Source organism: Nomascus leucogenys, chromosome 23 (genome assembly GCF_006542625.1).
Source record: "Nomascus leucogenys isolate Asia chromosome 23, Asia_NLE_v1, whole genome shotgun sequence".
In the NCBI taxonomy this organism is placed as follows: Eukaryota; Metazoa; Chordata; class Mammalia; order Primates; family Hylobatidae; genus Nomascus; species Nomascus leucogenys.
In genome coordinates, this window is record NC_044403.1 from 33,631,998 (window position 1) to 33,646,455 (window position 14,458).

At 59.2% G+C, this 14,458-nt stretch overlaps 1 protein-coding gene across 8 annotated transcripts in view; it reads right to left on the reverse strand.

The window, feature by feature from the left end:
• Positions 1-77: 77 nt before the first annotated feature.
• PPP1R16A (protein phosphatase 1 regulatory subunit 16A) overlaps positions 78-14,458 on the reverse strand; it is a 29,285-nt gene continuing 14,904 nt past the window's right edge. For 3 of the 8 annotated variants that reach the window (XM_030804793.1, XM_030804796.1, XM_030804797.1), the window contains exons 2-10: positions 13,619-13,797; positions 4,773-5,806; positions 3,387-3,457; positions 3,166-3,311; positions 1,585-2,101; positions 1,436-1,511; positions 1,226-1,355; positions 903-1,068; positions 78-678 (exon numbers count right to left, since the gene is read on the reverse strand). In XM_030804793.1, the coding sequence (XP_030660653.1) occupies positions 295-678; positions 903-1,068; positions 1,226-1,355; positions 1,436-1,511; positions 1,585-2,101; positions 3,166-3,311; positions 3,387-3,457; positions 4,773-5,031 (1,749 nt within the window). In that variant the 5' untranslated portion in view covers positions 5,032-5,806; positions 13,619-13,797 and the 3' untranslated portion in view covers positions 78-294. The other 5 variants (XM_030804799.1, XM_030804794.1, XM_030804795.1 and 2 more) reach the window with 5 other exon arrangements.

A 14,458-nucleotide genomic window follows, 5' to 3' on the forward strand; every position in this document is an offset into this window, starting at 1 on the left:
CACCCCAGCCAAACGGCACAACCCACTCCCCACTGTGGGACAGCGACCCAGCTGAGACACACAACACACAACGAGACTCCATGGCAAAACAGCCCTTTATCAAGAGTTGCAGGATAAAAATAGTCTTCGCAGCCAGACATCCCTCCAGGCATGTCTTCTGCCCTGAGAGGGGCCAGTGTCCTGCACAGTAGAAGCCGGGGTTTCTGTGCTGCACCTGCAGCACCAGGGCATGAACCGTGGGGAGGCAGCCTTGGGCTGTGCCCGGGACAGGCCCCTGCATGCTGAGCAACAGCCTCACATGAGCAGGCAGCACGGCCTCCTCTCCACAGGAGCCTCCACCGCCGGGGCTGTGAGCTTGAGCAGGGGTGGGTCCCCACCTGCCCTGAAGCCACAGTCAGGCTGGGGGGTCACCGTGTCACCAGGCAGGCCAGGCTCAGCTGTCTCAGGGCTCTCGGGCCCTTCAGGTGGGGGTCGCTGCAGCTTGGCAGCAGCTCGCTGGCGCTTCAGGTCAGCCAGGGTGTGGTGGGCCTTGTCATGGACCAGGGTGTGGGGGGCGGTGCTGTCCAGGGGGCTCAGCTGGTAGGAGACGCTCCGGTCTAGTCGCTTGGAGTACAGATGCCGTGCTGGGGAGCCCCCTACTCGGCCATTGTGCGGCCTGACCACTTCGGGGCTGTCCTCCTGCGGGCAGTGAAGGTCCCAGAGCCATCAGGAGGCTCCTCCCCCTCCCCGGCCTTGGGTTCAGGCTGTATGGTCATGAAGGGACAGACAGGAGAGATGGGGCAGCAGCTGGCCTCTGCAGGGCACCATCCCTAACACAGGCAGTAGAGGGTCCAAGCGGAGAGAGAACCAGGGCAGAGTCAGGCCCACTCCTGCGCTGGGCGGAGCAGGGATGGGGCGCTCACCTCCCGGGGCGGCGGCCTGAGCTCTGCGCCTGTCTGGCGGTCATCGTTGTCCTCGGGCGGCTCCGGGCTGGTGGGCGGTGGCTGTTGCCACACGATGGCCTCCTGGGCGTGCTGCTTGCGGTACAGGTCGGTGCGCTGGGTTAGGCTCACCCGCCTCACCACCTTCCTGGGGAGGAGAGAGGAGAGGGAGTGAGGGGAAGGGGAGTGCCGGGAGGATCCCGCCCGCCCCCTCGGACTCTGCCCCCAGTTCGGTTGGCACTCCGCCCGGGGCTGACGTCCGCGGGGCCAAGCCCGGGGCGGGGCCTGCTGGGGGCGGCGCTCACCCGCGGCTGCCGGCGCTGGAGGTGCGGCGGCGCAGCAAGGAGCGCTGGCGGCCCTGGGCGCGCAGGAGGGCGTCGTGCTTGTGCTTCAGCTCCAGCAGCTTGGCCCGCACCTCCTCGTCCCCGCACACATCTGAGAAGTGGGCGCAGGCGTCAGGGGCGCCCTCCCCGCCTGTCCTCTCCCCCAGGTGGCGGTGGGCCCCGCAAGCTCACCAAGGGGCGTCTCGTCCATCAGGGACTTTGCGTTCAGATCGGCCCCGTGCGCCACGAGCAGCTCCACCAGGGGCACCTGTGGGCGGCAGGCCGGAGCTGCAGAGTGCTGCGCTGGAAGCCCCCTCCCACCTGCTCCCGCCTGTACTCACCTGGCCCCAGTAGGCCGCGGCGTGCAGCGGCTCCCAGCCATCTTGGTCCTTAGCGCTCAGGCTGGCTCGGTGTTCAAGCAGCAGGGCAGCCGCCTCACTGAACCCGTTGGCGGCTGCGATGTGCAGCTGCAGGCAAGCGCCCGGCCTGAATTGGGCCCCATCCCCCACCTCCAAGTAGCAAGGCCCCCAGCCCCGTATGCCCCTCACCGCCCAGCCCTCACCAGCGTGGCCCCGTGGTCCAGGGGGGCATGGAGGTCTGCCCCGGCCTGCAGCCGGCTCCGGATGTCGTCCAGCATGTGCAGTTCTGGCACGGCCCGGGCGGCCTCGATGCTGTCCTGGGTGATGCCTGCGAGGCGGCAGGCTCAGAGGGAGCGCAACCGGCAGCCCTCCCACAGCCGCACCGCCGCACCTACCACGGTTGGCCATGGCAGTCTCCAGGCAGTCCAGCGTCTGCTCATCATCACACAGGTCATAGGGCATGTTCCCGTCGGTGTTGACCGCCAGGAGATTGGCGCCACTGCAGGGAAGACGGACGGGGTGCTGGGCACAAGGCCGTTCCCCGCTTGCCAGTCTCCTCACTTGGAGAAGTCCCCCCCAGGGCCCCTCAGCCCAGGGCTGCCCCTCAGGAGGCACCCTGTCCACCTGCTGCTGGGAGAGGTGGCCTTGGGGCCCATCGGCTGTCCTAGATCCTGTCGTTAAGCCAGACAGGCCTCCTGCAGTCTCTGTCCATCCAGGGCTCCAGGTTCCTGGCACCTCCAGGGGCCGTGGTACCCCCATAAACATGCACTAGATGGGCCTGCCTGCTGGGGGAGCAGGGACCCTGGGGACCCCAGGGAGCACAGGGTGGTGGGGGCACAGGACCAGGCAGCCACGCTGAGGGGCTGCAGAGCTGTGGGGAGCATGGCCCCAGGGGAAGGAGAAGGGGAGCCCAGGACACAGAAGGGGGTACCCATGTGCAGGGGAGAAGCAGGCCTACCTGTGGACACCCGACATCCCCGCCCGCCCTGCAGCGCCTGTGTGTGACAGGACCGCCATTCACACCCCACCCGGCCTCACAGGGGCACTCGAGAATGACCGTAGCCCTGACCTCTCTCCCACTACAGACGCCTGGAGCGAAGGGGAAGGAAGGGAGGAGGCTCATGGACCCTGGTGAGGCCACCACCCTCCCTGCTCAGAGGTTCCCCTGCTCTACGTCCCTCTGTGTTAAAGATAAAGGCCCTACCTGTGCTCGGGTACTCTCTCCTCCCAAGCCACCTGGCCTGCTCACTCCCCTTCCCTCTTTACCAGTTCTGCCCTCCTCACTGACCAAGACATTTCTCTGTGCACACCCTGGGGGGCCCGAGGCCTGCCCTCTCGGCAGCAGGACGCATGCTGGAGAGGCAGAGACCGCGCTGCCCTGGGCACATGCCCATTCCCCTGGGGCCCCAGGCCCTGCTCTCCATGCCAGGACACAGGCAGGGTCAGCAAAGGCGAAGGCGGAAACACAGGAGGCCGAGAGCCACAGATACTGCCCAAGAGAAGCCTCCTGAGCGGCCATCTGAGAGGAAGCCTCTCCCTGCCACGGACGCCCAGCAGGCCCACCTGGCGATGAGCAGCTCCACCAGGTGCAGGTGGCCACAGGTGGCCGCAGCATGCAGAGGCGTCCAGCACTCACTGTCACAGGCATTGATGTTGGCCCCAGCCTCCAGGAGCTGCTGCACCATCTCTCGGAAATCATCGATGCAGCACTGCAAACCGTGCCACGTGAGCGGCCAGAGCACGGGGGCCAGCCCCCACCCCCCCCACACCCAGTGCAGGCTGACCTGGTGCAGGGCCGTCAGGCCGTCCTCGTTGGCCAAGTCAGGGCTGACCCCACTCCCAAGGAACTGGCGGACTGCAAAAAGGTGACGAGGTGAGGACAGGGTCCTGTGCCTGGTCAGCTCCTGTCAGCTGTGCCTCGGCCCAGGACCCAGGGAAGGACAAGGAAGACAGTGGTGCCGATGGCAGGAGGCACAGCAGAGCCCGGGGGTGGGGGCAGAAGCACCAGGCATCTTTCTGGCCCAGGCCGGTCACACTCCCACAAGCCCTCTGCCTCCACCCACCTGCAGGCCCTTCATGGTGGTGCTCCAGCCCTCTGACCCCGAGAACAGGCCGTGCTCCCGTGTGAGAGCAGCACTCCCACAATCCCACACCTCCCTCCAGCCTCGGAAGGGCTCACTGCCCGGAGGCTACCGCAGCTCCTTCGGCTCTTCCCTGACAACCGGCCGGCCCTGTGTTCATGAGCTCCCCTGGGTCCTCTGGGACCCGACCTGTGGCTCCCCACCACAGAGCACATCCCTGCTCTCACTCCCCTCCCCATCAAAGATCCCAACTCGGGCCCAGCTCTCGCCCAGGTCACCAAGGTTCTCCCTGATGGTGCCTGGGGTGCAGCAGGAGGGCTGCTGCCTTCCCACCGCTCCCTATGGACCACGGCACCCTCCGCCTCTTCCCTCTGCCTCCAGGCCTCCCAGGAGGGCTCCTGTCCACATGGGAAGATGCGGGCCAGACGCTGCCGGCTCCTCTTTACTCTCTGCTCCGGAGAGAGGCGGGAAGGAGTCTCAAGGGCCACCACAGTGCCTCTTCCCCCCAGACCCCAGAGCACCAGAAGTGGAACCCACACAGCTGGGGCTGCAAGTGTGGAGCACAGGTGAGGAGAACAGAGTCAAAAGCAGAGCCTACGGCAGGCATCGAGAGGGGGCCCACCTGCATAGGCTCTGCGCCTACCCGGGGCCTGGCTCTCTCACCCGCAGAGGTGGGCGGTCCCACCCTATTTCACGGAGGTGGAGACCAGGGTTCTTCTGAGCAGCCTAGCAAGAAGCAGCGATGACTCCCGGCCACCCCTGCTCCCATGGGGCCCCGCACTAGGTGTTTCTGCAGGCTCCTGGGGGTCCACTCATGGCCTCGGCTCACCTCAGCAGGAGCCCTCTGCGTGCAGCCCCCGCCTGAAGGACGGCTGTCCCTCACGGGCTCACCTCAGGGCTGCCCGCTGCTTGGGGCTTGCCTGATGGGGGGACCCTGGGCCACCCAGCCTGAAGAGACCAGGCAAGATCTGGGGACTGGAGCCCAGGAGCTGTGGACAGGCCCAGCCCCCAGCCTTGGCATGAGACGGCACCCAGGTAGCAGGGAGGGGGCCGTCTGCTGGGAGCTGCTCTGGGCTCAGCCACACTCACCTTCTTCCAGGTCATTTCGGGCAGCGGCCTCCAGAAGGACAACACTGGGAGGGAAGAGGACCTGCTTCAGAGGCCCTTGGCTGGCTGCCTCCTTCCGGAGACGCTCCCCAGGACCCTTCTTGCCCTGGGCCTCCTTCTCAGCCTGGGCCCACATCTTCACCTGCTGGGCGCGCCGCTTCTGGGCATGCTTCAGCCGCTCCTGCGTGCTCATCCTGCCCACCATAGGCATCTCTGCCAGCAGCTCCAGGTGCTCGGCCATGGCGGCGGCTGCTTGCCCACAGGGCTGCTTGGGGCACCAGAATGGGGATCTTGGGGGCCAGGCTGGGCCTGAGGGGTGGGGCAGCTGGCTGGACTGGCACCCTCGGGGGCATCCCCTTCCCAAAGCTCCGTGCCCTTGGCTGGGTCAGGAGGCCCTACACAATAACCAGGCCCAGGCAGCCCTGGGGGGCACGGGCCAGGGCAGGGAGGGCAGTGTGGGAGGGCACCCCAAACCTGCTCCCCAGGCCAGCCTCTAGCTGTCGACCAGCAGCGCCTCGCCTCCCTCTCGGGGTCAGGGTGCACAACCTAGGGGAGGCAGCCCCGAGACCTGGCCGGCCTCAGTCCAGGGTCTGAAACTAATTACCCAGATAACAAGGTTCCAGCTTCCTGGCACCTTGCTGAGGGGGAAGGGAGGGCAGGGCCAATCAGCAGTGAGAGCCCCTGTGAACCCCTGAGAGTCCTCTTTCCACCTTCTGGGCTTCCTGTGAATCCTGAGCGTCCTCTTTTCACCTTCTAGACTCAGGAGCCTGGGTGGGGCCTGGGAGCAGCCACGGCCCAGCCCCCCAACCCCTCCCAGCTATGTGCCGAGGTCAGTGCATCAGTACTAATGGGGAGGTGCAGCCGCTGAGGCTGGGGGAGGGTGGGTGGTCAGAGTCCTGGAGTCCTGGCCCCAGGGCCCAGGGGTGAGGCTCTCTAGGCAGCCAGGGCACGAAGGGCACAGGCGGGCCGACCGCAGTGTCTTCAGGAGCACCTCCCCTTCCGGCAGCTGCTCACACCTGAGAAGTGGGGAACGAGGAAGCACATCAAGGCCGGCTTGAGGTAGGGTGGCCCCGGGAAGTCCCTGCCCTGGGCCTCAGGTGAGACCAGGTTTCCAGCTGTCTCGGGTCCTGCCCTGTGTGAGGCCCACTCTCTGTCCACAGAGAGCAGCACTGCAGGCCAACAGTCCTGGGGGTACAGGGAGCTACTCTGCCCCCATTCTGTCCCAGGTTCAGAGAGGGGCGGAGGAAAGGCATGTCAGGCTCCTCCCACCCACCCTTTCCAGAAAGGGCTGCCCGCCCCAGCAAGGCGTTCCCTGCGAGGCTGCTCCTCCAGGGCCAGGCGCTGCCCTCAGGCTGGGCAGGGCGAGGCCTTGTGGAACAGCTATGAGGGCTTTGCAGGCTACTGCCTTCCAAGGGCAGGCGCCGCCTCCTGGGCCTCCACTGGTCCTGACTGACACCCCAGCCTCTCACTGCCCAGTCTCTAGACCTCTTCCTCGATGGGCTCCCACAATGCCTCTGCCATCCTAGGCTGCAATAAAAGTCCCCACCTGGTGCCTGGCTTGAGGCCTATGGGGACAGACAGGCAGGCAGACAGCTTCGGCTGGGGCACGACCCTGCCTGTGTACCCGCTATGGCCCTAGTCCTGCCCGACACACTAAGTGTGGTTGCTGGGCTGGCCACAGGCCTCACCTCAGAAGGCACTCCGTGCTTGGCCGGGCGCGGTGGCTCATGCCTGTAATCCCAGCACTTTGGGAGGCCCAGGCGGGTGGATCACGAGGTCAGAAGATCGAGACCATCCTGGCTAACACGGTGAAACCCCATCTCTGCTAAAAATACAAAAAATTAGCCGGGCGTGGTGGCGGGCGCCTGTAATCCCAGCTACTCAGGAGGCTGAGGCAGGAGAATGGCGTGAACCCAGGAGGCGGAGCTTGCAACGAGCCAAGATGACGCCACCGCACTCCGGCCTGGGCGACAGAGCGAGACTCTGAGAAAGAAAGGAAGAAAGAAAAGAAAGAAGGCACTCTGTGCTCTGCAGAAGATGCCTGCCAGGAGTCCCGTTCTCCACCCAGCCAGGCCTCATGGCCATCTACACCCTGACCCGTCTCTTCACTGCTGGACATATACCAGGTGTTTCATAGGATGCCCCCTTCTTTCAGAAAGGGAACTGCCAGTCAGGTCCTTCCTGCTCAGGGGCCCCCAATTTATCTGGGAGCCCCACTTTACAGGTTCAGCCTACTCTAGACATAGTCCCCCTCTGCAGGCCCAGCCTCAGAGGCTTCCTGAGCACACGGCCAATAAGGCCAGTGGCCCCGACCTGGCTTTCTGTCTGCCAGGTAAAGAGCTTTTCCAGGCAGTAACTCTCCCTCCGAGCAGCCTGCTCCCAAGCCTGGCCAGCTCTGTAGACCGCAGAGGCCACGGCAAGCACACGCTGGCCAGACACCCTGCCCAGGCTCCCAAGTCCTCCCCTTGCCCTCTAGAGACACAGCATGGGTACCAGAGACGCGGGAGAGCCAGTCTTGCAGGCATGCTGCCAGCTCCCCATTCATGAGGACAGAGGAGGCAGACCACACCTGGCACGGCAGAGCCCTCCCTCCCTGCCAGCCACTCACAGCCCACACCCTCTTCCTGACAGGGCTGGCAAGATGAGATCCTCACTTCCCTGTCATTGGCATCTCTGGACCTGCCAGAGAACCCACCTGGGCAGTAGCTACTCACCCCCACCCCAACCCAAAGAGATCACAAGCCAAGAGCAACGCAGGCTACCCTTGCGCCAGCCCCAGTCTCTCTCCAGCCATGGGAAGGAAAGATTAAGAAGATTTAACCGTCAGGGAACAGTGGCTCATGCCAGCACTTTGGGAGGCCAAGGTAGTAAGATCATTTGAACCCAGGAGTTCAAGGCCAGCCTGGGCAACAGGGTAAGACCCCGTCTCTACAAAATAACTTTAAAATTAGCGGGTGGCATGCGCCTGTGGTCCCAGCTCCTCGGGAGGCTGAGGTGGGAGGATCCCTTGAGCCCAGGAGGTAGAGGCTGCAGCGAGCTCTACCGGCACTCCAGCCTGCACTCCAGCGATCACACCCTGCACTCTAGCCTGGCAGACAGAGGGCGATCCCGTCTCAAAAAAAAAAAAAAGATTTAACAGATACCACCTACTGTCCCCAGAATTTTATAGAAAAAAAGATCGGCAGGGCACAGTGGCTCATACCTGTAATCCCAGCACTTTGGGAGGCCAAAGCAGGCAGGTCGCTTGAACCCAGGAGTTAGAGACCAGCCTGGGCAACACAGCGAGATCCCATCTCAATTTATATTATTAAAAAATAATTAAAATATTGTAATTAAAAATTATATAAAATATAAAAATATTGTAATTAAAAAATAATTAAAATAATGTAAGAGAAAAAAATTTAAAGAAATTTTTAAAAAGGAAAAAAGATGTTCTGTTGCCCATGTCCTACAGAGGAGAAAGCCTGAGCACGGTAGCCGCACTCCGGACGGGACGCCTGTCTCATTTGTCAGCGTACTCCCAACGGAACGCCTGTCTCGTTTCTCATTCCAAGGCGCGGCCCCACTCCTGACGGAACACCTGTCTCGTTTCTCATTCTGAGGTGCATCCGTGAAAATTCATCAGAGAACAGCAGCTGGACAGTGGGAACCCCCCAGCCGCCTTAGCTGCAAAGGGAGGCCCACGGGCGGGGAGGCTCTACCTCCCCCACTCCACCCAGCACGGCTCACAGGGCACTCGACCCCCACCCTAGCATGCCCACCTTTCTAGCTGGAAGCTGCCCAATGTCTCCATGGGACTCTGGGCAGGTTCCTGTCCTGCTCAAGGGCCCAACTGCCTCCTCTAAGAGAAAACGAGGTACCCAAAGTGAGCCCAGGGCCCCCCAAGAGTGGGTGCCAGGGGGTGTCCCAGTGCCCACCTCCCCCCAGGCTGAGCCCTAAGTGTCCCCCTCTGGCCTCCCTGCCCAGGAACCAGCCTCAGAAGGAAGGGGCCAGCCGAAGGCCCACGGCAGTGGGCTGAGGGCTCCAGGAGGAAAGGCTGCCTCCCTCCTACCTGAATCTTGGCTGCCCTAGCAGAACTTCTAGTAGAAGCTTTGTCTACTCCTCCCAGCCACAGGACGGACCAGGAACAGCCCACCAGAGCCTAGAAGACTTGCCCCTTGGCTGAGCCATGAAGGCCTGGTGGCCGGCTGGTAGTCCCACCAAATGGACACACCCAGGCTGAGGGGCTGGGCAGGGCGGCTCGCTCTGCTCCACAAACCTTCCCCCAAACCTCCCTGGAATGTCAAACAGATTCCCGGGTCGATTCATTCCAGTTCTAAACAGATAACCCAGTAGGTTCATTCCAGTTCTCAAAGCCCAGGCCAGCTGCACGTGAGTGTGGGACCCAGGTGGGAGGAGCCCCATGGAGGATACTGGGCACTGTCCCCGACCCCCACCCACCGTCCCCTCACAGCCTACATACCCCTGGGCCATGTGGCTTCAGGAAGGGAGGCCCAGCCCAAGCTCCCAGGAGCCCCCATGAGGACAGCTCCAGGCCCGAGAGCCTCAGCGCCCTCTCTACTCCCATCACTGCTTCAGGCATCACCCCACCTTCCACATGGGGGACCAAGGCCACGCCTAAACCCAGAGCTGCCCCGGTCACTACTTCACCACAGTGCCCACCTCCCAGTGTCCATGGTGCGACGAGAGCCCAGAGCCTGAGGGGCGGTGTCACTCTATTCACCCAGAGATAGGGACAAGGGACAGGTGGAGGCCGCATGCCATTCAGAGAAAGAAAAGAGAGGAAAGGGGCAGGGGAAGGAAGAGTCTCAGAGAAATGGTGAGGAGGGTGCAGAAAGAGGATGGGAACTTGCTTCTACAGGCGAGGCGGAAGGCCGGGGACCTGCTGTAGGCTCCCACTTTCACAGGGATGTGTGTAAGGTGCACCTCAGTAAGGTGCACCTCCAAACTTAAAATGTGCACCTAGGTGCAGTGGCTCATGCCTGTAATCCCAGCACTTTGGGAGGCCAAGGCGGGCAGATCACAAGGTCAGGAGATCGAGACCATCCTTGCTAACAAGGTAAAACCCCGTTTCTACTAAAAATACAAAAAACTGGCTGGATGTGGTGGTGGGTGCCTGTAGTCCCAGCTACTTGGGAGGCTGAGGCAGGAGAATCACTTGAATCTAGGAGGCAGAGGTTGCACCGAGCTGAGATCGCACCACTACACCCCAGCCTGGGTGACAGAGAGAGACTCCATCTCAAAAAAAAAAAAAAAAGTACATCTTTTGACAGCCCCATTTCTAGGACCCTACCCTACTAAAACCCCCAGAGCAGGTCAGCTAGAGGGACTGACGGCACTGGGGAGGCAGAGAGAAGTGAGCCTGCCTGCCCTGTGGCCGCACATCACAGGATGAAAGCCCAAGTGCCACAGTGCAGTGGGCGGCATCTGGACAGTCAGCACAGGAGCCCCGGCAGCGACGGGCCGGCCCAGCGCCCCCACACCGCCTGCCCAGCGCCCCCACACCGCCTGCCCAGTGCCCCCACACTGCCTGCCCTACAGCTGGTTCTGGGGGCTGGCCCAGCACCCCCACACTGCCTGCCCTCCGGCTGGTTCTGGGGGCTTTAATAGCCCAGTTATGCTTAGGCTTGGTGGAGTTGGTTCCTATAACTTATAACTAAAAGACTTGGTTGTTTCGTTGTTGATTTTTTATTATGTTTTTTAAGAGAGAGGGTCTCACTCTGTGGCTCAGGCTGGGGTGCAGTGGTGCAATCACGGCTCGCTGCAGACTTGACCTCCCAAGGTCAAGCAGTCCTTCCACCTTGGCCTCCCACGTAGCTGGGACCACAGGTGGGCACCACCACACCTGGCTAATTTTTTTTTTTTTTTAAACAGTCTCACTCCATCACCCAGGCTGGAGTGCAGTGGTGCAATCTCCGCTCACTGCAAACTCTGCCTCCCAGGTTCATGCCATTCTCCTGCCTCAGCCTCCCAAGCAGCTGGGACTACAGGCGCCCGCCACCACACCCAGCTAATTTTTTGTATTTTTAGTAGAGATGGGGTTTCACCGTGTTAGCCAGGATGGTCTCGATCTCCTGACCTCGTGATCCGCCCACGTCAGCCTCCCAAAGTGCTGGGATCACAGGCATGAGCCAGCGTGCCCGGCCGGCACCCAGCTAATTTTTTAATTTGTTTTGTAGAGACAGTGTTTCCCTATGTTGCCCAGGCTGGTGTCTGGAATTCCTGGTCTTAAGCAATCCTTATGCCTCAGCCTCCCAAAGTGCTGGGATTATAGGTATGAGCCACCACACTGACCAGATTTGATTTTATTTGTAGCAATATCTATGAGATACAGAGCAAAAAATGGGAAATACCTAGATGCCCATCATTCTGGGAAAAATAACTGTGTAGCCATTCTGTAGAATAACATCTATACATATACACCTGTTAACAAGGTGAGGTGGGTCTCAATGTCCATTCTGCAGAATAACATCTGTACATATACACCTGTTAACAAGGTGAGGTGGGTCTCAATGTCCATGGCAGAATAACATCTATATATATATACACCTGTTAACAAGGTGAGGTGGGTCTCAATGTCCATTCTGTAGAATAACATCTATATATATATACACCTGTTAACAAGGTGAGGTGGGTCTCAATGTCCATTCTGCAGAATAACATCTATATATATATACACCTGTTAACAAGGTGAGGTGGGTCTCAATGTCCATGGCAAAATAACATCTATACATATACACCTGTTAACAAGGTGAGGTGGGTCTCAATGTCCATGGCAGAATAACATCTGTACATATATACACCTGTTAACAAGGTGAGGTGGGTCTCAATGTCCATGGCAGAATAACATCTGTACATATATACACCTGTTAACAAGGTGAGGTGGGTCTCAATGTCCATTCTGCAGAATAACATCTATATATATATACACCTGTTAACAAGGTGAGGTGGGTCTCAATGTCCATTCTGCAGAATAACATCTGTACATATATACACCTGTTAACAAGGTGAGGTGGGTCTCAATGTCCATGGCAGAATAACATCTGTACATATATACACCTGTTAACAAGGTGAGGTGGGTCTCAATGTCCATTCTGCAGAATAACATCTATATATATATACACCTGTTAACAAGGTGAGGTGGGTCTCAATGTCCATTCTGCAGAATAACATCTGTACATATATACACCTGTTAACAAGGTGAGGTGGGTCTCAATGTCCATGGCAGAATAACATCTGTACATATATACACCTGTTAACAAGGTGAGGTGGGTCTCAATGTCCATGGCAGAATAACATCTATATATATATACACCTGTTAACAAGGTGAGGTGGGTCTCAATGTCCATTCTGTAGAATAACATCTATATATATATACACCTGTTAACAAGGTGAGGTGGGTCTCAATGTCCATTCTGCAGAATAACATCTATATATATATACACCTGTTAACAAGGTGAGGTGGGTCTCAATGTCCATTCTGCAGAATAACATCTGTACATATATACACCTGTTAACAAGGTGAGGTGGGTCTCAATGTCCATGGCAGAATAACATCTGTACATATATACACCTGTTAACAAGGTGAGGTGGGTCTCAATGTCCATGGCAGAATAACATCTGTACATATATACACCTGTTAACAAGGTGAGGTGGGTCTCAATGTCCATTCTGCAGAATAACATCTATATATATATACACCTGTTAACAAGGTGAGGTGGGTCTCAATGTCCATTCTGCAGAATAACATCTATATATATATACACCTGTTAACAAGGTGAGGTGGGTCTCAATGTCCATGGCAGAATAACATCTATATATATATACACCTGTTAACAAGGTGAGGTGGGTCTCAATGTCCATGGCAGAATGGCTATGGTATCTTGCCCGTGGGTGCAGAGGCTGCCAGAGCCTGGCTAAAGGTGTTACATACACACAGACTGGTTTGTTTGATTCTATTTTGTTTGTTTCTGAGGCAGGGTCTTGCTCTGTCTCCAGGCTGGAGTGCAGTGCTGCAGTCACAACTCACTGCAGCCTCAACTTCCTGGGGTCCAGCAATCCTCCCACCTCAGCCTCCCCAGTAGCTGGGACTACAGGTGCACGCCACCACACCCGACTAATTTGTTATTGTCTTTTTTGTGTGTGGAGTTGGGGTCTCCCTATGTTGCCCAGACTGGTCTCAAACTCCTGGGCTAACGCGATCCTCCTGCCTCAGCCTCCCAGTGTTGTGATCACAGGCATGCGTCACCATGCCTGGCCAGACTTATTTGCTTGGGCAGAGAGGCTGTCTGGGGATCAGTGGCTGCAGTGCTGGACTCTCAGAAGGACTGCTGACCTTCTGAAGGTGCAGGCTCTGGAGACATGCCTCACCTCAGCTGTAACCAACCCCAGTGCTGGATGTCCCGCCAGAGTGACTGTTCACCGTTCATCTGGAAGGCTGGATGGGAGGCTTCTCCAGCCAGACTGCTGGTCTCTCCCCAGCCCTTGGCTGGGCAGACAGCAGGTCACTTTCTTTTTTTTTTTTTTTTTTTTTTTTTGAGACAGGGTCTCGCTCTGTCACCCAGGCTGGAGTGCAGTGGCACGATCTTGGCTCACTGCAACCTCTACCTCCCAGGTTCAAGCGATTCTCCTGCCTAAGTCTCCCAAGTAGCTGGGATTACAGGCGCCCATCACCACACGGGCTAATTTTTGTATTTTTAGTAGATACGGGGTTTCGCCATGTTGGCCAGGCTGGTCTGGATCTCCTGACCTCGTGATCCACCTGCCTTGGCCTCCCAAAGTGCTGGGATTACAGGTATGAGCCATCGCGCCCGGCCCCAGCAGCTCACCTGTGAAGACTCCACCGTTCATGTGCCTGATGGCACCTTCTCGACCCCTGCCACCAACCCACAGCGGCGTCCACACGTGGGCTCTGTGTCCCAGCCAGTGTCTTCCACTAGATGACAGGCTTGCTGAGAGCACAATCTGCAAACCTCTCTTCTACGACTCCTCACCCGTGTGCCAGCACCTGGAAGAGGGGCCGTCATCAGTCTTTGTGAAGGACCGAGGGAGCCAGGCAGATGCTGGCAAGGCAGGCACAGCTCAGTGCGGCCAAGGAGGGGACAAGCTCAGGCCAAGGCTCCCTGTGGCCCGTGGGCCGTGGCTCACGTGATCCACTCTGAAAAGAAGCCAAATGTCCAGAGACCTCCCGAAACGTGACAAGGACAGCACCAGCCATAAAGCAGGTTGGTGGCTGCTGGAGAGGTTCCATTTGCACTTGTCTGGCTGTGCCCTGGGGAGGGACAGTGGGGGCAGGCCCTGCCCTTAAGCAGCCTACATCTGGGGACTGGAGCCGAGTTGCAGGATGCACATCAGCACATCACACCACGTCTACTGCGGTCAGCACGGAAGGCCTGGGGGTGTCCAGGGCAGAAGAAGAGGCTCTGGAGGGGCCTCTGCAGCCACATGAGGCTCTGGGAGGGAGGCCCCAGCAGTAAGTTTCCTACACACAGGGCATCCCCGGGGCCTGTAGACTGCTCCAAGGAAGCAGCAGTTTAGGGGAAGTGGTGGCTGGACGAGTGAGTGGTGATGGAGGCAGGAGGGAGGGTCTGAGTGTCCTCCAGGGCCCAGTGTGCAGTTCACCCCCTCCCAGACCAACCCCCCTCCCAGACCAACCCCCCTCCCAGTCC